General features: G+C 40.5%; 1 protein-coding gene across 6 annotated transcripts in view; it reads right to left on the bottom strand.

Moving 5' to 3' along the window:
- ptprk (protein tyrosine phosphatase receptor type K) overlaps positions 1–24,569 on the bottom strand; it is a 687,062-nt gene that overhangs the window by 118,144 nt on the left and 544,349 nt on the right. For all 6 annotated transcript variants that reach the window (XM_072251546.1, XM_072251545.1, XM_072251547.1 and 3 more), the window contains 2 exons: positions 8,491–8,764; positions 6,388–6,424 (listed from right to left, as the gene is read on the bottom strand). In XM_072251546.1, the coding sequence (XP_072107647.1) occupies positions 6,388–6,424; positions 8,491–8,764 (311 nt within the window). The remainder of the gene's footprint in view (positions 1–6,387; positions 6,425–8,490; positions 8,765–24,569) is intronic.

Below are 24,569 nucleotides of genomic sequence, written 5' to 3'. Positions count from 1 at the left end.
TCTAAAGACTTTGTTTTAAAAATGTTTTTTTCAATGGATCTCTTGGAAACATAATTATTTAAAGCCACTTAGTTCATTTTTAAGCAATTAATAGCTGATTTAATTGTATTGCTTAATTTATATCTACACTGATAAAAACAATGAAAGATTTAGTGATGTATCATAAACACCATTTCCTCGTGTTTGTGTTTTTAAAGTCTGCAGATGCTGGAAACACAAAGCAACATCACCAAAATGCTGGAGTGACTCGGCAGGCCAGGCAGCATCTGTAGAAAAGAGTGAACAGTCGACATTTCGGGCTGAGACCCTTCTATAGGACTGTAGAAGAAACAGGCTCTGATGAAGGGTTTCGACCCAAAACATCGACTGTTTACTCTTTTCCATAGACGCTGTCTGGCTTGTTGAGTTCCTCCAGCACTCTCTTTAGTATTGCATGATTTATAGAAGTACATTGTAATCAGGGCAAAAGTAATCTTTAAAGATTAAATTTGTCAACTACGAGAAACATTATATTTTACTTTTACACGTCTCAGATATATTCAACAAGCACAGGTTCATGCAAGGTTTCCGTTTTGCAAAATAAAGATTAGATGTGTTCTCCATCTAAAATATGCTACTGTACTATTTACATCTTGGTGAATATGAATAAAAACTAAAATAAAACAGTATACTAATCAATTTTGTCCATTATCTCTTCCTAGTTGCTATATTTTAATAAAAGGTAGATCTGCTCATTTGAGGCCACAATTTTGGGTGTGAATTATTTGAGACCCTGATGGCATTCAAGGTCCTTAACTTTGTCATTCGTATTATAATGCTTAACTTCTATTTTCCCAAGTGAAAAATAACTTTATTTTAAATGAACTTCACCTTCAAGTTGTCAAAATGATATGATCACTAATATTCATGACACAGCTTTGGTATTTTCAGACTGCGATAATAAAAGAACATCTCTCCCCAAACCAAAATATCTAACTGGTGACAGTTCTAATTAGTGTACTCACAGTTCTGTGATCATGCATTCAAAATTGATTTTGGTTTTAATCAAAATTACTAATGGATTTGTTCTAACAATCATTAGTTAAAAAATGTCATGATTAAACAGCACAAAATGCTGGAGAAATTCAGTAAGTCAGGCAGCAGCTATAGGAATGATTAAACAGTCAACATTTTGGGCTGAGATCCTTCCTCGGGACTGGTTTATATTATTGTAATATGAATCCAATTTGTAAAGTTTTAAATATACCTACATCTGAAATCAGTAATAAGAAGCTAGCACATAAGCTGGAACAGTGCTAATATAAGAGACTGCATGTAACTATCTCCGAAACCAGCTACATATCTAGTGTTTTATTCAGTCACTTTCAACAAAGCAAGTGATGCAGACGACAAACTACCAGATTTAAAATAAAGATGTTCAAAAATTGAGATAAAGTGCCCATTCCGGCCCTTCGAGCCACTTCGCTCAGCAAACCCCCCCCCCTCCCAATTTAATCCCAGCCAAATTGTGGGACAATTTACAATGATCAATTAACCTACCAACTGGTCCATCTTTGGACTGTGGGAGGAAACTGGAGCACCTGGAGGAAACCCTTGCGGTCATGGGGAGAATGTACAAACTCCTTAGAGGCAGTGGCAGGAATTGAACCATGCTGCCCTTACTGTAAAGTGTAGTGCTAACCACTACACTACTGTGCTGCCCCAAATTAAGCTGCTAAACCAGGCCTGTGCTATAAAATGTAGTTTGGTAGGCTTTCAGTGCTTACAGTGAAAATTGATTAAGGGGCAGGTTTTTATGTAATTTGATTTGACATGTAATATAATTGAACTTTGCCGTCTGTGATCAAATATCTGCGAAGCACCATTATTGAGATTTGTTGAAACTGAAACCTGCTTTCAGACCCAGTACAGTTATATAGGCATTCTATTCAGATACATTTATGTGAGCATCCAAGATTTCCATTGAACTAAATAAGGTTTATAGACATTGATTTTGAATAATGAATCAAGAAAGAAGCTGGCATAGAAACAAATCCCCCATGGTAAAAGTGATGATTTGAAATAAATACTAGGGTGTTAAGTTCCTGCTTGGTTCTTCTAGTTATGTTCTTACAATCCAAGTGAATCAGCTGAAGTACTGCAAAAATTCAAGGAACACTGTCTCGTTTTAGCTGTGTACCTGTGTATAGGTGAAGGACAATTAAGTTTGAACTTGAACCTGAATTCTCTAAGAGAGATACCATCAAAAAAACACATGTTTGTGCATTTTTCTGGACTCTTAAATGTTGCTGTAAAATTAAATTTTGTCAGAGTCAAACTCTTCTGATAAAACTGCCTTCACCCCAAGGTTAATAGTCCAAGAATTTGAATGCTACAGTTCAGGTAAGCTCTTCGAATTGGCTTCATATTTAGGGGCATACTAACTGACTTGCTACTTTTTAAAACATAGAACACTATTTAACTTATCAAGAAATAACACCAAACTATTAATTGACTTAGTATTGATATTTTCAAAGGTGTTTTTCAGATAGTTTGTAACACATATTATTCACAGATAAAGGATTGTGCATCATCATTCAAGATTTTCTTTTGGTGATAAATTCATCTTTAGCTGAGTTGGTGCAGCTACCCCAGGTTTTCACAATGAAATTGGCTGAGGGATCCTTCAAGGAAAATTACAATCGTGGCACAGCATTGGTGCTGCTGCCTCACCAACTCCAACAACACAGTTTGATCCAACGTGTGGGACCTGTGCATGTCCTCGCTGTGACCACGCAGGTCTTCTGACACATAGCCAAATGTGCAGATTAGCTTCTGAACACTATCTCTGATGTAACTGGGGTGGTAGAAGTACTCGGGGGGGGGGGGGGGAGGGAATTGCTTTTAATGAGAGAAAGAGCTACAAGGAAATAAATGTAGGAATGGGATTGATGCATTTGCTTTGAGAGTCAGCACAGACTTGAAGGGTTGAATAGCCTTGTTTCATGTTGTAAAGCAATGGTAAAAAAAGAGTGAGAACAATTAAGTTAGATTAATTTATCTTTATTAGATTAGATTAGCTTTATTTATCACATGTACATCGAAATATTAAGTCAAACAGGAATGTGCCAGGGGCATTCTCTGCAAGAGTCACCATGTTTGTGGCTCCAACACAGCACGCCTACAACTCACTATATGTCTTTTAAATGTGGGAGGACACTGGAGCACCCAGAGGAAACCCATGCAGTCACAGGGAGGATATACAAACTCCTTACAGGCAGCGGTGAGAATTTAACCCCGTTTCTTCACTGCTGGCTGGCGCTGTAAAACAATCCACTAATTTCTACACTACCATCCTGTCCCACTTGTTATAATATGCAGCCTAATTGCATCAACTCAGAGAGTATTTTGGTCTGGAATTTTAGATAGAAAGGCCTTTTAAGTAGTAAATTTAGCAACAACTTACTTTTCCCAAGCAATCTTACTTTTCCCAAGTTTGTTGGAAAATAAATGCAAGGCTCCATTAATGGATAATTGACAAAATAGCATCAAAAGAATCATTTTTTAATACAAGAGGAGAACTTGGGAGTCCTTGCGTAGAATTCCCTAAAGGTTAATTTGCAGCCTAGGTCTGTGGTGAGGAAGGCAAATACAATGTTAGCATTCATTTCAAGAGGACTAGAATATAAAAGCAAGTATGCAATGCTGAAATGTTATAAAGCACTGGTGAGGCCTCACTTGGAGTATTGTGAGCAGTTTTGGGCCCTTCAGTTTTGAATGGATGTGCTGAAGCTGGAAAAGGTTCAAAGGAAGTTCACGAAAATGATTCCAGGATTGAATGGCTTGTCATATGAAGAGCGTTTGATGGCTCTGGGCCATTATTCACTGGAATTCAGAAGAATGAGGAGTGACCTCATTGAAACCTATCAAATGGTGAATGGCCTTGATAGCGTGGATGTGAAGAGGATGTTTCCTATGATGGGAGAGTCACAGGCCAGAGAAAACAGCCTCAGAATAGAGGGGTATCTTTTGAAAATGGAGATGACTTGGGCCAGCTGGAAAACAGAGGGACTTGGACCAGCTGGAAAAATGGGCTAAAAAATGGCAGATGGAGTTTAATACTGACAAGTGTGACGTATTGCACGTTGGAAGGACAAACCAACGTAGAACATACAGGGTTAATGGTAAGGCACTGAGGAGTGCAGTAAAACAGAGGGATCTGGGAATACAGATACAAAATTCCCTAAAAGTGGCGTCACAGGTAGATAGGGTCGTAAAGAGAGATTTTGGTACATTGGCCCTTATTAATCAAAGTATTGAGTATAAGAGCTGGAATGTTATGATGAGGTTGTACAAGACATTGGTGAGGCCGAATCTGGAGTATTGTGTTCAGTTTTGGTCACCAAATTACAGGAAGGATATAAATAAGGTTGAAAGAGTGCAGAGAAGGTTTACAAGGATATTGCCGGGATTTGAGAAACTCAGTTACAGAGAAAGGTTGAATAGGTTGGGACTTTATTCCCTGGAGCGTAGAAGAATGAGGGGATATTTGATAGAGGTATATAAAATTATGATGAGTATAGATAGAGTGAATGCAAGCAGGCTTTTTCTACTGCGGCAAGGGGAGAAAAAAATCAGAGGACATGGGTTTAGGGTGAGGGGGGAAAAGTTTAAAGGGAACATTAGGGGGGGACTTCTTCACACAGGGAGTGGTGGGAGTATGGAATGAGCTGCCAGATGAGGTGGTAAATGCGGGTTCTTTTTTAACATTTAAGAATAAGTTGGACAGATACATGGATGGGAGGTGTATGGAGAGATATGGTCCCTGTGCAGGTCAGTGGGACTAGGCAGAAAATGGTTCGGCACAGCCAAGAGGGCCAAAAGGCCTGTTTCTGTGCTGTAGTTTCTATGGTTTCTATGAGGAGGAATTTCTTTAGCCAAACAGTGGTAAATCTGTGGAATTCTTTGCTACAAGCAGCTGTGAAGGCCAAGTCTTTATGTATATTTAAGGCGGAGATCGATAGATTCTTTATTGGTCAGGACATGAAGGAATGTGGGGAGAAGGCAAGAGATTGGAGTGGAAAATTGGACCAAATGGTTTAATTCTGCTCCTATATCTAATTGGTCTTATTGTCTAACTGGGTCAATGTATAACTGTTTGAGAACCTCTGATCTATAGCAACAACTTCTGAGTTGAATTATTCACAAACTCTATTCAAAAAGGACATCGCCATCTTGATGGAACTTTGCAGGGCATTACCAATCCCACAGAGACGGGAACAAAGCAGCACTAAAAATGATACAATCAAAGATTTTGCAAAAGCAGATTCAAATTCCAGTAAATTGCAACCACTAACAGCTTACTGAACAGTTTGTAGAATAGGTTATTAATAATAAAACAAAATAGGATTTTGCCATTAATAAACTTGAGGTCATGTGATAATACCATTTTGTATAACCTGTTTACCAACTGCCTTGCAAAACTTTCTTGCAAGGTGACAATGTTCCTTAAAAGGCAAAAATAAAAGGCTTATATTAGTCAGTGCCCCAGCTGGTGCAAAACATTAAGGGTTGGAAAACAAGTGTTCCCAAATGGTCAGATATATTTTTGCTTCTTTACATAATTGGCTGTATCCTTTTGACAAGTCCTGCACAGAAAAAAAAACAGATCGCAAACTCAAGCAGTGAAGAGGCAAGGGCTCTACCAGGTCAAAATCAAAAATAGAATATATGGTTTTACAAACCAAGCCTGCATTGAGTACAACAATAATTACTTTGCTTTGCTCTAACTGGAGCACTGAATTGAGGTTTTCAGAACTAGATTTTTAAAAATTTTTTAGTTGTGTTTACAGTAGATTGAATACACTTTGTGAATTTTTAAAAATAATGTTACTATGTATTTGAACTATGTTACAATCTTACTTTCTAAGCAATTTTCAGACTCCTGATAAGTAAGGACATAAAAGCAGGATTAAAATATCAAGTTAAATCCCAGTGAGATTTAAGAATATTTACTAGGATAAACACCACATACACACATAATGCAAGTTTTATTCATTAGAGAAAGCAATAAAATCCAACAGCCAAAATTCCACACAAATGATAAGGTTGAGGCAGCTTTTACAATAAAACCTTCAAACAGCTTTTCACTATTAATACTCCAGCTGTTCAATGTCAAAAAGTGGTTTGCAGCAAAAATAATACAAAGTAATCTGGTTTTAAAATTTATTAAAATCCTGTCTACCAAATGCATGGTATTTCTCTGGATGAGGAACAGAGAATCAAAGCACACTCCCAAAACAGGATAAGCAGATGAGTCAAAACAAAAACCTGACAATACTATGCACCCTCTGCTTGAAAAGTAATTTTTTTCAATTATCTTTGAAATAGGCAAAACATTTGTCCTACCTTTTGTTGCAATCCTCACACACTGTGTCTTTGTCTCCTTTAAACAGAAATTGAAACAGTAAGAAGAGAATTGACTTCATTACTTACATCCTTCATACACATCACCATCTAAACGTGCAATGTGCAATTTATAATAAATAGTATGTACAACAGGATAGTCAATATAACATAAAAATACAGCTGTGTCAGAATGAGTTAAGCAGCCTGATGGCCTGGTGGAAGAAGCTGTCCCGGAGCCTGTTGGTCCTGGCTTTTATGCTGCAGTATCATTTCCTGGATGGTAGCAGCTGGAATAGATCGTGGTTGGGGTGACTCGGGTCCCCAATGATCCTTTGGGCCCTTTTTACACACCTGTCTTTGTTAATGTCCTGAATAGTGGGAAGTTCACATCCACAGATGTGCTGGGGCTGTCCGTACCACTCTTTGCAGAGTCCTGTGATTGACGGAAGTACAGTTCCCATACCAGGCTGATGTTTATGGCGAGGAACTTAAAGTTGTTTACCCTCTCAACCGCAGATCCATTGATGTCAATAGGGGCTAGCCTGTCTCCATTCCTCCTGTAGTCCACAACCAGCTCCTTTGCTTGTAGTATCAATGTGAACTTATAAATTCATGCAAAAGCAAATTGATCCAGAGACCTACTATTACTTCATTTAAGAAAGATTGTTTTCACACACAAACACGAGGAAATCTGCAGATGCTGGAAATTCAAGCAACACACATCAAAATCGCTGGTGAACGCAGCAGACCAGGCAGCATCTCTAGGAAGAGGTACGGTCGACATTTCACTAGGAAGAGGTACAGTTGGTGTTTCTCTAGGAAGAGAAACTGTGTTTTCACACAGTTTTCTTTCATCAGGCTTTTGGGACAACTTCCGGTGCATGTTTTAGGTAAGAGAGTGCATCAGTAATGCAAATGAAAAAATAGCATCTGTCAAATTCAAAGGTTAATGAAAATCAGAAAACCAGTTCCCATTAAAGCAACTTTAGGTAGTTTCAATGAGTTGCAATAAATCCTGAATGTTTGTCCTTTTCTCTGGACGTGCATTTTTATAAATTATGCACATGTATGCATGGATTAAAAATAAAACGTTCGTATTGTCTTTAACTTCAGACTAAACACTTTAGATCCAACAGGAAAACAACTGTTTATCAGGTGATATTTCTTAAGATTGCACAAAAGATCATCACATTGTCCGAAGTCCAATTTACACCCTTCTCCAATGTTTGCTGAAGTGACATCGGAAGATCAATTGACTATGTTTATCCCCCACCCAAAATAAAATTAATTATGCCATCCTGTGTTTCTATCTGCTTCATGTAGAGCTGACCCTTGGATCTGCATTCAAGAAGAAATTATTAGGAAAATAAGAGATGGAGTACAAGGGTGCTTGAATCTAAAAAACTTCGTTTGAACAAACTCTTATTTTCCCTTTCTTCTTGAGCAAATCTAAAAGTGATCTTCCAATTCCCTCACCAGCATTTCACAATTGTTTTTACAGTTCAAACTAAGCTGGGTGATTGGAAGGTGCACTGCTTATGAATTACGGAGTCAGTTATGTCCTGATGAGATAGTGAAAGGTATTTTCCCCATATGCATATTTGAGTCATGTTTCGTAAAATACATGGGAATACATACAAAATAAATTACAAAGAGTGAGACCATGTCAATATGGATAAATTAATGGTCAAAATGCCTCTTTATTGAAATCTATTTAATTACATTGCCATTCTTGCCACTTTGGAGGAAGGATGGGTTAGGAGTAGGAACTTTAACAACCAAATAATTTTTTGGTGATATTAATAATTTGACTCTCCAGCAAGAATGAGTCTCTTTGACTGAAGAAGATATAACCAAAGAACAGATCATGTTTATCGGCTTTAAATTAGTAATCAACCTTGAATACGGCCCTGGAATGGTTTTTTTTTCTTGTCTTGTGGAATTTTGCTTCAGTTTACCACAGCACTTCCAAGAGTTTCCTCATCATGCAATCAGCTGCTCATCACTACTAGCAAGTGAGTACACGTGTACAAAATTCACTTTGAAATTCTAGCGAACAATGAGCCAGGGTACAAACTTCTTATCACAATGCATAACACTCACCTTTTCAACACTGCTCACAGCTTGAAAGTGTATGTGATATCCTTTTCTGGGGGCCAAAGGAGGATTCCAAAACCCATCATAGGTTTTATTGTCACCTACTGTGAAGGGCGTTTGTTCAGCTATCCCACTAGGCGGAATCTCTGCAGCATAGTAGTACGGTGATCCACGAGCTGTCGCAGTCTGATAGGTCACTGGAATCCGGAAGCACTCCGCCACACCTGCCTCCCTTTTAGATCTTTGGGAATTCACTTGCTCGACAACAACTTGGTAGGCACTATGAAACAGAAGATATAAAGTTCCCTTTACAAGTGAGTATTTCTTCAGTTTATAGATTCATAGAGATACAGGCTCTTTGGCCTGTCATGTCTGTGTCAATCATCAAGAACCCATCTTACCCTCACCCTATTTAATTCCCTTCCCCATTTCCCATCAACTTACCCAGCTTCTACCACTAATCGACACAATAAGGTTCAATTTACAGTGGCCATTTAACATACCAACCTCCCAAACTAACAAAATCTGCAAATCTTTAACTTGTTTTAGGCAGTTCTAGCAAATAAAAAAAAATTGTGACACAGCACGGTAACAGGACCTTCTGGCCCAATGAGCCTGAACCACCCAATTACACCGACACGACGTGACCAATTAACCTACTAACCCATAGGTCTTTGGGAGGAAACCAGAACACCCTGAGGAAACCAACATGGTCACAGGAGGACCATAGAAATTCCTTACAGGCAATGTTTCACCAATCACTACTCTACTGTGCCACGCAAATGAAACAAATACATCAACTTTTGGTAAAGATGGATGAAAAACAGAATTCCATTTAATTAAACATTATGTAGAAAAGGATCTGTGGAAGAGTGCTGATACCAACTTTGAACTTTAAATACAAATAATAAAATGTTGTTGTTGTTAGTGATTTTTGGGTTTAGCACATTTATCTTGAGCAAATGACTCTGGTCACCAGTCTTCAGGTCTGAGTATAAATTCTGGATTTAATTTGGAGTACAGCGCTGATCAATGGTTCCTAAAAGCCATAAATTCCAGACCAGACAATGCTGATTAAAATTCATTTGTATATCTATGGTGTGGGTGCAAATTGGGAGGTATGAAAGTCTGTGGGTAATTTCAAAGATACATTGTAAATATAGATCTGTCCTTTGATGCTTAACGCATAAAATATTGAGCACCATGTACGATCAGCCAGACCTTTCCACCAGAAGCATCTCCATATGATGCCTGCTGTACCTTGTTTTGCCGAATAAGAACGCTGCTTTGTATCTACCAGTACCTTCTTTCCATGACTTCATTCATGCAACAACAGTTGCCTAGTGCTGACCAAATGAGTTTATCTTTTTCCCAATTATGTTGAAGAGATGTTAACTTCACATATTAACTTTGTTTCTCCTTCCATAGATACTGACCAACTTGCTACATTTCCAGCATTTCTGAAATAATAAATTTGGTCTTATCCAAATTTGTGCGCTTCTATATTTCTCCCCATGTGCAATTCAACAGGAACATAAGAAACACAGCTCATGGTTTATTTGTCCTAATGGTCTCATGGACCAGAGTTTTGTAAATTCTGTACAGACTTCAGATCTGGAATTTCTAATTGTCAACAGATCAATGGTGTAATATGCAATAGTTTTCCCACCTTGATACCAATATCAACTACAGGTATCTCATATACCCCAAATTATTTGCTTTCATCTTTTTATTATGAGGCATACAATGTTACCATAATTGAATCATTTTTGCATTTTAGAGTCGTTGAGTCATAGAAAATTACAGCACAGAAACAGGTCCTTCAGCCCATCTAGTCCTTGCTGAACCATTTTCCATCCTACACTCAAAACAGTCACATTGATATTTAAGTGATGGTTTAAAATATTAATCATGGTATAATATAAACGACAAACACTTAGACACAAATATATATATGGTGACATGCAAAAGGACTTGGGAGCCCTTGTGCAAGATATCCTAAAGATTAACCTCCAGGTTGAGTTGGTTGTGAAAAAGGCGAATGCAATGTTGGCATTCATTTCTAGAGGTATAGAATATAACAGCAGGGATGTAATGTTGAGGCTCTATAAGTATTGTGCGCAGTTTTAGGCTCCTTATTTTAGAAAGGATATACTGACATTGGAGAGGTTTCAGAGAAGATTCACGAGAATGATTCCAGGAATGAGAGGGTTACCATATGAGAAACGTCAGGCAGCTCTTGGACTGTATTCTCTGGAGTTCAGGGGAATGAGGGGGGATCTCAAAGAAATATTCAGAACGTCAAAAGGCCTGAACAGATTAGATACGGCAAAGTTATATCCCATGGTAGGGGATTCTAGGACAAAAGGGCACAACTTCAGGATTGAAGGACGTCCTTTTAGAACTGAGATGCGGAGAAATTACTTTAGTCAGAGGGTGGGCCAAGTCATTGGGTGTATTTAAGGCAGAGATAGACAGGTTCTTGATTAGCCAGGGCATCAAAGGATATGGGATGAAAGCAGGGGAGTGGGGATGATTGGAAGAATTGGATCAGCCCATGACTGAACGGAGGAGCAGACTCGATGGGCCGAATGGTCTACTTCTGCTCCTGTATCTTATGGTCTTATGGACATACTGACACATACTGCCAACGAACAAAAAGCAGCAAAAATTTATCTGGCTTAAAGAAAATGACAAAAACAAATGTCAATTAAAATCAGATGAAGAGAACAAGGTTTTGTTGATATCGCCAAGATGCCTTCACCTGCATTATACTGTACCTACAGAAGAAACTTAAATGTCAAAATTTGAAGAGCATTTCTGGTGGATTTCTTCATTATTCTTCTTCTAATTATTTTTTAATTGCACTCAAAATTTATACAAACCGGTAAATGTCAAGAAATTTATTTTTAGCAATGAATATACCCATGATCTCAACAAGAAAGCTAAACCATCTGTTCTCCAAAATCAACAACAGCAATCTGGAATCCAAGCTCTAGTACTCTTTACGGGTGGAGTTGTTAAAGTAAGAAAGACAACCATCTCTCCCTTTTCCTTTCTTCAGCTTTGATGGTCATTTCTCCTGTTAAACTTGTCTTTTTCATTTCCATTTGATTCTATGGGCTCTTGCCTTTTACTACACCAAATTCAAAGAGTCATTCTTATCCCCCCACCACTACCTTCAAACCTTGGTTTTACTCCAATTCCCCTAAATTTATGTTGACATTACTCATATAAGCAGCTAATGTTCCTATTGCAGAACCTAAGCAAGCATTTTTCTTCTACTTCCAACTCCATAAACAACTGTACAACTAGCGTCCATCATGGGCAACAGCCTTCCTGGCATCCAGGACATTTTCAAGGAGTGATGCCTCAAAAAGGTGGCATCAATCAATCACAATTCCCATCACCCAGGACATGTCCTATTCTCATTGCTAACATCAGGGAGGAGGTACAGGAGCCTGAAGGCACACACTCAATGATTCAGGAACAGCATCTTCCCCTCTGCCATCAGATTTCTGAATGGACACTGAACCCATGATTACTACTGCTCTACTTTTTTTGCACAACTTTTAATGCACATATATTTATTACTATAATTCACAGTTTTATTATTATGTATTGCAATGTGCTGCAAACAATTTCACGACATATGCCGGTGCTATTAAGCAGGCCAGGCAGCAGCTGTAGGAAGAGGTGCAGTCGACGTTTCAGGCCGAGACCCTTCGTCAGGACTAACTGAAGGAAGAGTGAGTAAGGGATTTGAAAGTTGGAGGGGGAGGGGGAGATCCAAAATGATAGGAGAAGACAGGAGAGGGAGGGATGGAGCCAAGAGCTGGACAGGTGATAGTCAAAGAGGGGATACGAGAGGATCATGGGACAGGAGGTCCGGGAAGAAAGATGGGGGGGGGGGGGAACCACTTTGATGTATGTTGCTTGAATTTCCAGCATCTGCAGAATTCCTGTTGTTTCTGGTGCTATTAAACCTGATTCTGATTCAACTGATTCTTTCCCTTCTTTACTATAGTTGCAATGATTTCTTTCTTTCCTACTGTTCAATTCCCCTGTGGTTGATTTTACTTCACATAACCCTGTCCTTTCCCCATTTTAATTTCTACCAATTTACGTTCCCCTTTCCAATTGCACCTTCATTGGTACAATTGGGCAACAAACACTGCTACTATAATGGAAGCAACAAAAAAGCACTGGAAGAATTCAGTAGGTCAGGCAGAATCTGTGGAAGGACAGTCAACTGCAGGCTCTTTTGTCTCTGGAATGGAAAGATTGAGTAAAGGGTTGCTTCATCTGGCCTATTGGTAGCTGAACTATGTCTTCCAGGTTATATTAATGACACTGAATGCAGAGGGGCTCAAGTCTACACCAGTGGCAACAATCTATTTATTTATTCTGATACAGTGCATAACAGGCCCTTCTGGTCCCTTCGAGCCATGCTGCCCAGCAACCACTGATTTAACCTCAGCCTCATCGCAGGATGATTTACAATGACCAATTAACCTACCAACTGGTATGTCTTTGGACTGTGGGAGGAAACGGGAGCACCTGGAGGAAACCCACATGGGCATATGAAGAATGTACAAACTTCTTACTGACGGCAGCAAGAACCTATGTACACAACAGATATGAACATCTCGAGGCCTACAATGCATCTCTACCTTTAACTTGCAATCCTAACCGTACACTTTGTTCCTCATGTTTGTCGGCCAGACAGATGCTGAACAATGCCCTGATGTAGGCCAAATCGTTCTGGCTGTGGTCAGCCATTCCTAAAGAAATATTTGGCTTTCAGTCATTCCCACATAAGTTAGTCCCAAAACTGTGCTGAGAAATTTACCTCTCTGATCACATGCCAGGACTCAATAGGGGACAAAGCTCCGACCCCAGCTTTACCCTGTCAGACATTATGAATGCCTTGTGGGGAATACGTTACCTGAGACCTTTGAGTCACCAAGGTAGAGCTGGGCAATGCAACTGGCTCTCTGCATCTGGCTGAGGTTTGTGTGACTAGGTGGAGCCACAATCAACAAACTGGTTTCAGCATCACCATCCCAATACTTAGAGCTAAACCTTACCATTTCAGTCACCCATCAGTTCTGCTATTTTACTGCATCAAAGATCCTTGTGGCTCATTGGATAGGTTTTACAGGTACTGTAAACTCAGACAGTGGTGAGCCCTTGGAATATACTGCCTGAGTAAGTGGTACTAGCAAGGTCACTGACAACATTGAAAAAAGTCTCCTGATAAGCACTTGCAGAGGGGCTCAGATCACACTTGGGATAGCTGTGTGAGGCTCTTGCTCTAACTCTGTGATTTTGTGCAACTGCTGTTAATATTCAAGTTAGACATACTCGGTTTCATTTCTGAACCGCCGTCCTGGATTGAATGATGCTTCCTCTGTCTCACTTTTTTGGACTTGGTGATAACGGTGGGATTAAGAACAAGGTGGTGCATTGAAAAAAAAACAAGCTTAAAAAAAAATCCTGTTTGTTTCTTCCACAGGCTTTCATCTTCCCTATCTTAGGCCATCTTCTACCACAAATCCAATCCCCTTGATCATCTTGGGCTCTGCCATTCAGGATACCTTTGTGATTTGCATACATTTTTAATCCATTAAAGGTCTCAGGCAGGACACATTGGGATGGCTGTGTGAGGCTCTTGCATCAATTCAATATTCTCTCATTTTGTTAATATCATTTTGGCTACTGTTGTTAGACATACTCTGAACCACCTGCCTGGATTAAATGATGCTTCTTCTGACTCACTTGTTTGGACTTCCTGATGCTGATTTAATAAGAGCCAATGATACTCCATCATATATTATTGCTAACTTTCATTGTTCTCAGATTCTAGACCCAATTTGTCCTTTCCTAGACTCCCAATACATGTTGGGAAAAAGTCACTTTGTCCTACAAAATAATTGTAATGTTAAAATCATTTCAACTGAGACTTCAAACCACTTGGGGCAGATCCGACATTTATGACTGAGATCATAAGCAGGAAAACGTTTAAACATAAAGATTGAGCTGATTCAGCATTGATATTCATTCACTGGATATTGGCAACTCATTTATCAAATACTCCACAGTAAAAATTATGCTAAGCATCAATAATAAATAAATTGAATCTAAATTTTGATTAAACTATTCTCATTGCTTGAAATTTGTCATAAAATCTAAGTATTCGACTTGTTATAAATTAATCTAACAGTTCAGTAATCTTAGTGACATAGCAGCCAAAAACATCCTTTGAATGCTACATTGTTCAAATTTAGACTTTAATTTTTATGGATTTTTAAAGTATTCAGTCAATTTTATAGGTATCCTGTGATACTGTTTGCTTCAGTACATTTACCGCACTTAACAGGAACTGCCAAAACTGGGTGAACTGACCTGAATGAATAATGAATAATTTTAAGGACTCTTTATGTCATTACATTTTTAGGTAGCATGAACTTAATATCAGTTCTGCAACATTTACAATCGCAAAATTTGGATTGCTTGATTCATATGTTGCCAAATCAAAACATGCTTAGATTTGTTGAAGTACACAGGCTGCTTTCTCTAATGGCTTCTCCCCACTTCTAGTCTCTGGAGAGCAATCATTATCTGTGATCAAAAGGAGAAAGGCAGACAACTGTTCCAACATCAATTCTGGCCTTGAGTCACCCACTAAGAAACAACCAAGATACAATTTATTCTTGCTGCTATGTGGAGAACCACTTTACAGACTGTTTCAGAGGTTTCAATGCTCAACATATAATTTTCTTTTCTACCTAGTCAGTGATTTTTTTGATCTCTGCTTCCTTCATTGCAAGAATGTCTCAGCAACATCCAAGCAATTATGTAAAAATAGGGGTAGAATTTTACAGCACACAATAGTCACGAATGGGTGAAAATTTTGAGAATATTTTATATAATATTTATATCTAAACTGATATTCAGGTTCTACAGGGCTCAAAGAACAAACCAGAAGTACTTAAATAGCTTAATAAAACATTTAAATATAAGTTCTATATTTGTTGTAGAAACCATGTAAAATTATCCGATCCAAGTGATCAATTGACAAAATCACACTCACAGATAATGATTCCAATGAAGTATTTGAGTCATAGAAACGTACAGCACACAAACAGGCTCTTTGGCTCATCTAGTCCATGCTGAAACCATTTAAACTGCCTACTCCCATATTATAAGAATTCAAACATTATTTCCAGGTTTGATTTAGCTTGCTGTTTGACACCACCTGCTAACTTCAGGGTAATCTGTGGCCCATTTTCAGAAGGTAAGAACTTCTGAGTATTGTTATATTGGCGTATTACTATATTTTTGTTCTTCCACCCTGATTTATGGTCATCATAAGTACCTTTGGGTCTGGAGGTTAAAGTGGAGCAGCGAGGAAGTTGGGAATAAGCCGCTGACAGAATAAAGAGGAGAATCATATTGAAGGCAACATTAACAGTGGCCCTGCTCTCAATGAATTTTCATTGAGTAACTAAAGGGGTATATGGAGTGTCCAGGGAAGGGTTAGCACCTCTGGTGAAGGCGCTTGTCGTATCTATTCTGGGGCAGCTCATTCACCCTTGGTCCCCACTGGACATTCACCTCTCACCTGTGGCTCCAAGCAGCTGTTTGCATCCAGTACATAGGCTTCAACAAGCAGGCAAAACCAGGTGAGGATAGCTGGCTGCCTTGTACTCTTGTGAGAAGGGGACTTGCCTGTCCTAGCATACAAAGCCAGCTCTGGCAGACGAGGCAGTTCACATCTACAGTGAGATCCAAAGGCTAGAAAGGGGGTTCTGCAACACCCTGTGGAGAGTAAAGGGCACGACAAGGCATAGAAGGCATCATGGTCATCCACTGCAACCAAGGAAGACCCCAGTTTGTGATGCTTGTTTGTACCACTGGATCTGGACTTGTGAGTTTGAGGGAGTGGAAACGCCCCAGTTCCATGCTTTTCCTTTTTAAAAACTCTCCCATACAGGTTCCCTGTCATTGTCAGACATGATGGACAACCAACCAACCAAAATGGAAGGGATGCTGCCTTTTTATGAAGAAGCCACGTCACCTACTGCAGTCAAAACTTGATCCTCAGAAAGCTATGTCATCATGACTGAGTCTGGTTGTGAATGTTTCAGTCACCGTGACTTGATCTTTCATGCAGCGAGCTCCTTCCAGAATACAGCAGGTGGGATCAGTGCTACCTTAGCACTAATATTAGAGAAATCACCAAGTTTCTCCCAGCAAGAAGAAACACCCCAAGATCTTTCTACTTGGAGACTCAATCACAACAAGACAGCTGTCTAAATATCTGGCTTTGAACAGCTGCAAATTTTCCACACCGCTTACTTTCCACTGCCATCTGGTATTTTCTGAACAGTCTCTACTACTATTGGTTGCGACTCCAGGTTGAGCATCACACAAGTCTATTCCCAGTTACTTGGCTGTGTCACAATTCATTTATTGTGCAACATGTCTCTTGTACACCTTTAATTGAAGACTTTATGGAAAGCGATGAGCAAGGACTGTGGCCACTACAGGTAGACCAGCTGAAGCCACTGTTAACCCTTGAGGGCCCAGCTGTACAGTGCTGCCACTTGGCATGCGTCATGGCAACGTGCTCAGGCTGGCCTTGTAGCATCCACAAGAGCCCAACAGGAGTGAGACTTGCTGCACACAGTACATTAACTGAGCTAAAGATGGCACCAAAGGTTTTTGCAGACCTGGGAGGCTTCTTCCGGTTCATCTGCAAAAGTTTAATTTCTTCTCTCCTCATGTCTCTTTATTTCCTTTTCAAGGAGGTTGGGGTCCTGTCAGAGTCCGTCATCTACAGCTGCACTCAAACTACGATTCTACCCGGGAAACACACACAAAATGCTGGAGGAACTCAAGGTGATGAAGGGTCTTGGTTTGAAACCTCAACTGTTTATTTTTTTCCATAGATGCTGCCTGGCCTGCTGCATTCCTCCAGCACTTTGTGTGTGTTTGTTTGTGTTTGTAAGTGGAACAAGTGCTACACATGCCCTTACACTTCCTCCCTTACCACCATTCAGGGCCCCAAACAGTCCTTCCAGGTGAGGCAACACTTCACCTGTGAGTTGGCTGGGGTGATATACTGCGTCCGGTGCTCCCGATGTGGCCTTTTATATATTGGCGAGACCCGACGCAGACTGGGAGACCGCTTTGCTGAACACCTACGCTCTGTCCGCCAGAGAAAGCAGGATCTCCCAGTGGCCACACATTTTAATTCCACATCCCATTCCCATTCTGACATGTCTATCCACGGCCTCCTCTACTGTAAAGATGAAGCCACACTCAGGTTGGAGGAACAACACCTTATATTCCGTCTGGGTAGCCTCCAACCTGATGGCATGAACATCGACTTCTCTAACTTCCGCTAATGTCCCACCTCCCCCTCGTACCCCATCTGTTATTTATTTTTATACACACATTCTTTCTCTCTCTCTCCTTTTTCTCCCTCTGTCTATACCCCTCGTCCATCCTCTGGGTTTCCCCCCCCGCCCTTGTCTTTCTTCCCGAACCTCCTGTCCCATGATCCTCTCGTATCCCCTTTGCCAATCACCTGTCCAGCTCTTGGCTCCATCCCTCCCCCTCCTATCTTCTCCTATCATTTTGGATCTCCCCCTCCCCCTCCAACTTTCAAATCTCTTACTCACTCTTCCTTCAGTTAGTCCTGACGAAGGGTCTTGGCCTGAAACGTCGACTGTACCTCTTCCTAGAGATGCTGCCCGGCCTGCTGCATTCACCAGCAACTTTGATGTGTGTTGCTTGAATTTCCAGCATCTGCAGAATTCCTGTTGTTTACTTTGTGTGTGTTGCTCGGATTTCCAGCATCTGCAGATTTTTTCGTGTTTTTATTCTTCATGGCGGTGGGTTCTCACTCTCAGAACACAAAGAGCAGCCTGGCATTTTTGTATTTCCAGGTATGCCTTGTATGGCATGTGCCTTTGGGGTGCATCCCTGTGAACGAACCGATTCCTCACCGATGTTGCTGACGGAATCGTCGTGGGAGATTAAAGATCAGGACAGCAGTGCATGCTGCTGTCGAAAGAAGGCTCCTACGCTCAAGAAATCTCTCTGTTTTTCTCTCTTGATGGTGAGTGAGAGTCTGCTGGTCCTCGAGTTGGAGATCTCGAATAAGCGACACTGCAGATTGCAACATCAAAACCGCGAGCTGATGTTATTCCCTCTCATCTGTTGCAGGAGCAATATCTCTCTCTCCCTTGCAAGTGACAGAAGGAACCTCTCTGAGATGTCGAAGTGTTGGGATGGACAGTGGTTTTTGAAAGACTCTATTGCTTGCATGGTGGGTGGTGGGGTTTGATGCTTTGGCTGAAGCAAGGGGCGAGGTTTGTTGATTTTGCTGCTGCTTGTGCGTGGGAGGGGGGAGGGAGGGCTTTGGGGCTCTAATCTGTTTCTGTCATTTATACTTTGGGGGATTTTCCTGCTTTGTGGATGACTGCGAAGAGTAATTGTGGAGGAGGGGTCATTAAAAGGATTAATGAACTAAATAGCTAATGTGCCATTTTCTATTTAAACTTTGTAACCTAATGAACTTTTGTGACCCAATGTCCTAAGTTTAGACCTACAGCGAACAGCCTTTCATAATCAGGATGCGGCACTGAGTGCAGAAAAGGGGAACATATGACTTAATTACTGTCCGTTCTATGATTAAAAATGCCTTGTGCTCTGAATGCACCCATTTGCTCCTGGTTGTGTACAGTGGTATTAGAAAGTTTGTGAACACTATAGAATTTTGTCTATCACTGCATAAATATGACCTAAAATGCAATCAGATCTTCACAAAGGTCCTGAAGCCAGATAAAAAGAACCCAATTAAATAAACAATACAAAAAAGTATACTTGTACATTTATTTATTGAGAGATATTATCCAACTTCACATGTATTTGTTGGAAAAAGTATGTGGATCTTTGTTTTCAGCAAAACAAACAAGAGAAAATCTGCAGATGCTGGAAATCCAAGCAACACACACACAAAACACTCGAGGAACTCAGCAGGCCAGGCAGCATCTAGGTTCTGCTGAAGGGTTTCGTCCCGAAATGTCGACTGCACTTTTTCCCATAGAAGCTGCCTGGCCTGTGGAGTTCCTCTAGCATTTTGTGTGCGCTGCTTTGTTTTCAGTAACTGGTGTGATCTCCCTGTACAGCAATAACTTCAACCAAATGTTTCCAGTAACTGTTGATCAGTCCTGCACACCTGCTTGGAAGAATTTTAGGCCTTCCTCCTTACAAAACTGCTTCAACTCTGGCATGTCAGTGGGCTTCCTTGCATGGACTGCTTGCTTCAGGTTCTTCCACAACATTTCTACAGGATTAAGGTCAGGACTTTGACTCAGCCATTCCAAAACACAATTTTTCTTCCTTGTAAACCATTTTGTTGTTGATTTACTCTTACCTTTCAGATCATTGTCTGGTTGCATTATCCAACTTCTATTAAGCTTCAGGTGACAAGCTGCTTCCCTGACATTCTCCTGTAAAACGTCTTGATACAATTTTGAATTCATTGTCCCCTCAACGATTGCAAGCTGTTCAGGCCCTGAGGCAGCACAGTAGCCCCAAACCATAATGCTCCTTCCACCATGCTTCACAGTTGGGATGAGGTTTTGGTGTTGGTATGTGGTGCCCTTTTTCCACCAATGGGCACTTCTGCCAAAAAGTTCAACTTTTGTCTCATCTATCCATAGAACCTTGTCCCAGAAACACTGTAGAATATCCAGGTGGCCTTTTGTAAACTTGAGCTGTGCAACAATGTTTTTTGAAGAGCAGTGGTTTCCTCCATGGTGTCTTTTCATGAACACCATTCTTGTTCGGTGTTTTTCTTGTAGCGGGACACACGAACAGAGATTTTAGCAAGCTCTAGGGGTCTTTTTGCTGTTACCCTTGGGTTCTTTTTCACCTCCTTCAGCATTGCACACCGTGCTCTTGGTGTGATCTTTGCAGGATGCCCATTCCTAAGAAGAGTAGCAGTAGTACCGAGTTTCCACCATTTGTACACATTTTCTAATAGACACTCGGGTCTTTAGGAATGATTTTGTAGCCTCTTCTAGCTTCATGATTCTCTACAATTCTTCTTCTAAAGTTCCCTGAAAGTTGTTTTGATCAAGGCATATTGTACATAAACAGATCTTGCTTGAGAAAAGCAAACTCTGTCAAGTAACCAGACTTTTTTTTTATTATAGGGGCAGGGCACCTATACAACCCACACCTCCAATCTCATGGCATTAACTGGAACACCTGACTCCAAATAGCCTTTGTAGAAGGCATCACTCCCGACTTTCATACACTTTTTCCAACAACTATATATAGAAACATAGAAAACTTACAGTACAATACAGGCCCTTTGGCCCACAAAGTTGTGCCGAACATGTCCCTACCTTAGAAATTACTAGGCTTACCCATAGCCCTCTATTTTTCCAAGCTCCATGTACCTATCCAAAAGTCTCTTAAAAAACCCTATCATATCAGCCTCCACCACCGTTGCCGGCAGCCCATTCCACACATTCACCACTCACTGAGTAAAAAACTTATCCCTGACATCTCCTCTGTACCTACTCCCCAGCACCTGAAACCTGTTTTCTCTTGTGGCAACCATTTCAGACCTGGGAAAAAGCCTCTGACTATCCGCATAATCAATGCCTCTCATCATCTTATACACTTCTAGCAGGTCACCTCTCATCCTGCGTCGCTCCAAGGAGAAAAGGCCGAGTTCACTCAACCTGTTTTCATAAGGCATGCTCCTCAATCCAGGCAACATCCTTGTAAGTCTCCTCTGCATTCTTTCTATGGCTTCCACATTCTTCCTGTAGTGAGGCGACCAGAACTGAGCACAATACTCCAAGTGGGGTCTGCCCAGAGTCCTATATAGCTGCAACATTACCTCCCGGCTCCTAAATTGAATTCCATGATTAATAAAGGTCAATACACCGTATGCCTTCTTAACCACAGTCCAATATATGTAATATTGGATAACTTTTCTCAATAAATAAATTAACAATTATAAAGTTTTTTGGGCTATTTATTTAATTTGGTTCTCTTTCTCTAGTTGCAGGACTAATGTGAAAATCTGATCACATTTTAGGTCATTTTTATGCAGAAAGAGAGAAAATTATATGGAGTTCATAAACTTTCTAGCACCACTGATTGTGTAACAGAGTACCTTGCATGCCAGTAGTCACCTATATTTGCCTGTTTAGAAGTACAAATATATGCCAAAATCGGTCTACAACTGAGAGTGCTACACATTTCTGCAGGCGCTCCATGATATCAAGTTGAATAAAGCTATTGTCACTTGAAGTCTGGTCTCTTAAAGTCATTTTGCTTCGACAGTAAGGATTTCAGGTTGTATTCTGCATACATTCTCTGAAATTAAATTGAACCACTGAACCAAGTTGGAGATGGACTGATGACCTGAACTAGTCACCGGTCTTTTAAATGCATGACAATTTTCTTGCAAAGGCTTACTGGAATCTGCAAAAGAGACCTCAACAGAAAAGGACGTAAATGATCTCACCTTCCGGTCATCAGGTACCTATGCTATCCAATCCCTCAGTACAGCTGATGCCTGATAGGAAGCCAGTTGTCTACTTTCCAGTAGTTGTGCTCTTGTATTCTCCTTCAAGGTTAGCTTTAGATGGAGTACATTTACAAAAAGGTAACATAAACAATATGAATTTCATCACATTTTGATGAAATATGACACTAGAGCGGCATTACTTTTTCCACTCTGAAAAGAGCAGGGGAAGAGGTGGCTGCTGAAAAGTGGCAGCAATCCTCATCATCATTATGTGCTGTCTTATATGATGCAGGCGATCATGGTCTCATGACCATGATTGTTCTTGGCAAATTTTTCCACAGAATTGCCTTCTTCTGTGCAGTGTCTTGACAAGATGAGTAACCCCAGCCATTATCAATGCTCTTCAGAGATTGTCTGCCTGGTGTCAGTGATCGTATAACCAGGACTTGTGATATGAACCAGCTGCTCATACGACCATCCACCACCTGCTCCCATGGCTTCACATCATCCTGATATCCTGGGGGGGGGGGGGGGGGGGCTAAGCAGGTACTACACCTTGCCCAAGGGCAACCTGCAGGCTAGCTGAGGGAAGGAGTGCCTTACATCTCCTTCGGTAGAGACGTGTCTCCACCCTGCCACCCAGAAGAGTAGCAGCAGGGAAGTTAAAAATGCAAAACAAAAAGATGTGGGAGAAAGCTCTTGCATCTTCAGCAGGGTCGCTTCCAGTGGGCACAATTCTTGCCCTGTCAGTAATGATTAGTATATTCATGAGGGAGAGAGGTTGGACAAACCTGGGCTGTTTTTTCTGGAGTGGTGGAGACTGAGGGGAGATCTTAAAGAGGATTATAAGATTCTGAGAGGCATAGATAAGAGTAGACAGGGAATATCTTACTTCCAGAATTGAAATGTCCAGTACCAGAGGGTATACATTGAAGATGAGAGGCGGTAAGTTCAAAGGGGATGTGAGAGGCATGCTTTTTTACATTGAGGAATGCACTGCCGGGGGAGGTTGTAGAGGCAGATAGATTAGTCACTTTTAAGTGAGAGATGTTTGGATGCGGATATTAATGTGAGAGAAATGAAATGATATGGACACTGTGTAGGCAGAAAAGATTAGTTTAGCCACTGTCTTCATTTTTCTTTCTGTCATTTGATTACTAATTTAGTTGGTCCAGCACAACATTATGGGCCGAAGGGCCTGTTCCATGCTATGCTCTATGAAGTGCAGGATGATGCAACTTCTACCAATAGAAGTTTCTTGGAGGATGTTGTGCACATCTCTCCCTGCAGGGAAGGAATCTGCTTGTGACAGTCAGGTATGACGTTTATGAAATATGCTTATCCTGACTGATGATGCAGCTGCCAGAGTCATGTATGAACTTTAAGGAAGGTAAGGCAGCAAATGTGATCCAAGCAGATGAGAAGCAAATATACAAAAGTGGACTATGAAAGACAAATGAGAGGGCAGGGCAGATGGAATATTCAGAGTTCTTGGCAACTCTGATAAAGTTAAGGAATCTTTTCCAGAATTACCACTACATTCTACATCTCTTATTAAAGATGTCCTAATGTGACCTCTTCCCACTTATGTATGTCAAAGAAGTTGCTTGCTAGTATTACGGAGGAAGAGTGAGCAGTCATTGTCTTCATTTTTCTTTCTGTGGCCCAGTCCATCACGGGTAAAGCCCTTCCCATCACTGAGTTTACCTACTCGAAGTGTTGTCACAGGAAAGCAGCATCAATCATCAAGAATCCCCACCACCCAGGTCATGCACTCTTCTCACTGCTGTCATCAGGAAGCTGGTACAGGAGTCTCAGGACTCATACTCACTTACCCCTTAACCATTAGGTTCTTGAACCAAAGTGGGTAACTTCACTTGCCACATCATTGAAATGTTCCCACAATCAATGGACTCACTTTCAAGAACTCTTCATCTCATGTCCTCAATATGTATTGTATATTTATTTATTTATTATTATTATTTCCTTCTTTTTGCACTTGCACAGTTGTCCTTTGCGCACTGTTTGAATGTCCAAGTTGGTACATTCTTTCATTGATCATATTATGATTATTATTCTATTATAGATTCATTGAGAATACTTATAAGAAAATGAATCTCAGGGTTGTATATGGTGGACATAATGAATTTACTTTGAACTTTTTACCCAATGTTTCCAAAGCAGCAGCTGAAAACTTGGTGACCTGATGCAGAGAACTGGCTGAACTCTCGGTCTCGTCAGATATTCCTCATAAATTTCGATCAGAACAACCTCCTTTTCAGAGGTTTTGGCTGACTTTCCAGAGGCACCTGACTTCAACCCACACACACTTGAGCAACATGCTGAGTGAACAGTATGGCTGCTGCAGTGGACAGATGAAGAGGGAAGACTTCTTCACCTGGTGGTTGAATGTGAGGGGCTTGGTCTGCCTCTGGTTATCTCAATAATGGGTAAAGCCCCACCCTCGCGTTTGCTAGCTGTATAAGGCTTAAAATGAATGACACAGACCAATAAT

Source organism: Mobula birostris, chromosome 2 (genome assembly GCF_030028105.1).
Source record: "Mobula birostris isolate sMobBir1 chromosome 2, sMobBir1.hap1, whole genome shotgun sequence".
NCBI classification, from domain to species: domain Eukaryota; kingdom Metazoa; phylum Chordata; class Chondrichthyes; order Myliobatiformes; family Myliobatidae; genus Mobula; species Mobula birostris.
The sequence above is the reverse complement of the archived record's forward strand: the minus strand, read 5'-3'. Positions and strand labels throughout refer to the sequence as shown.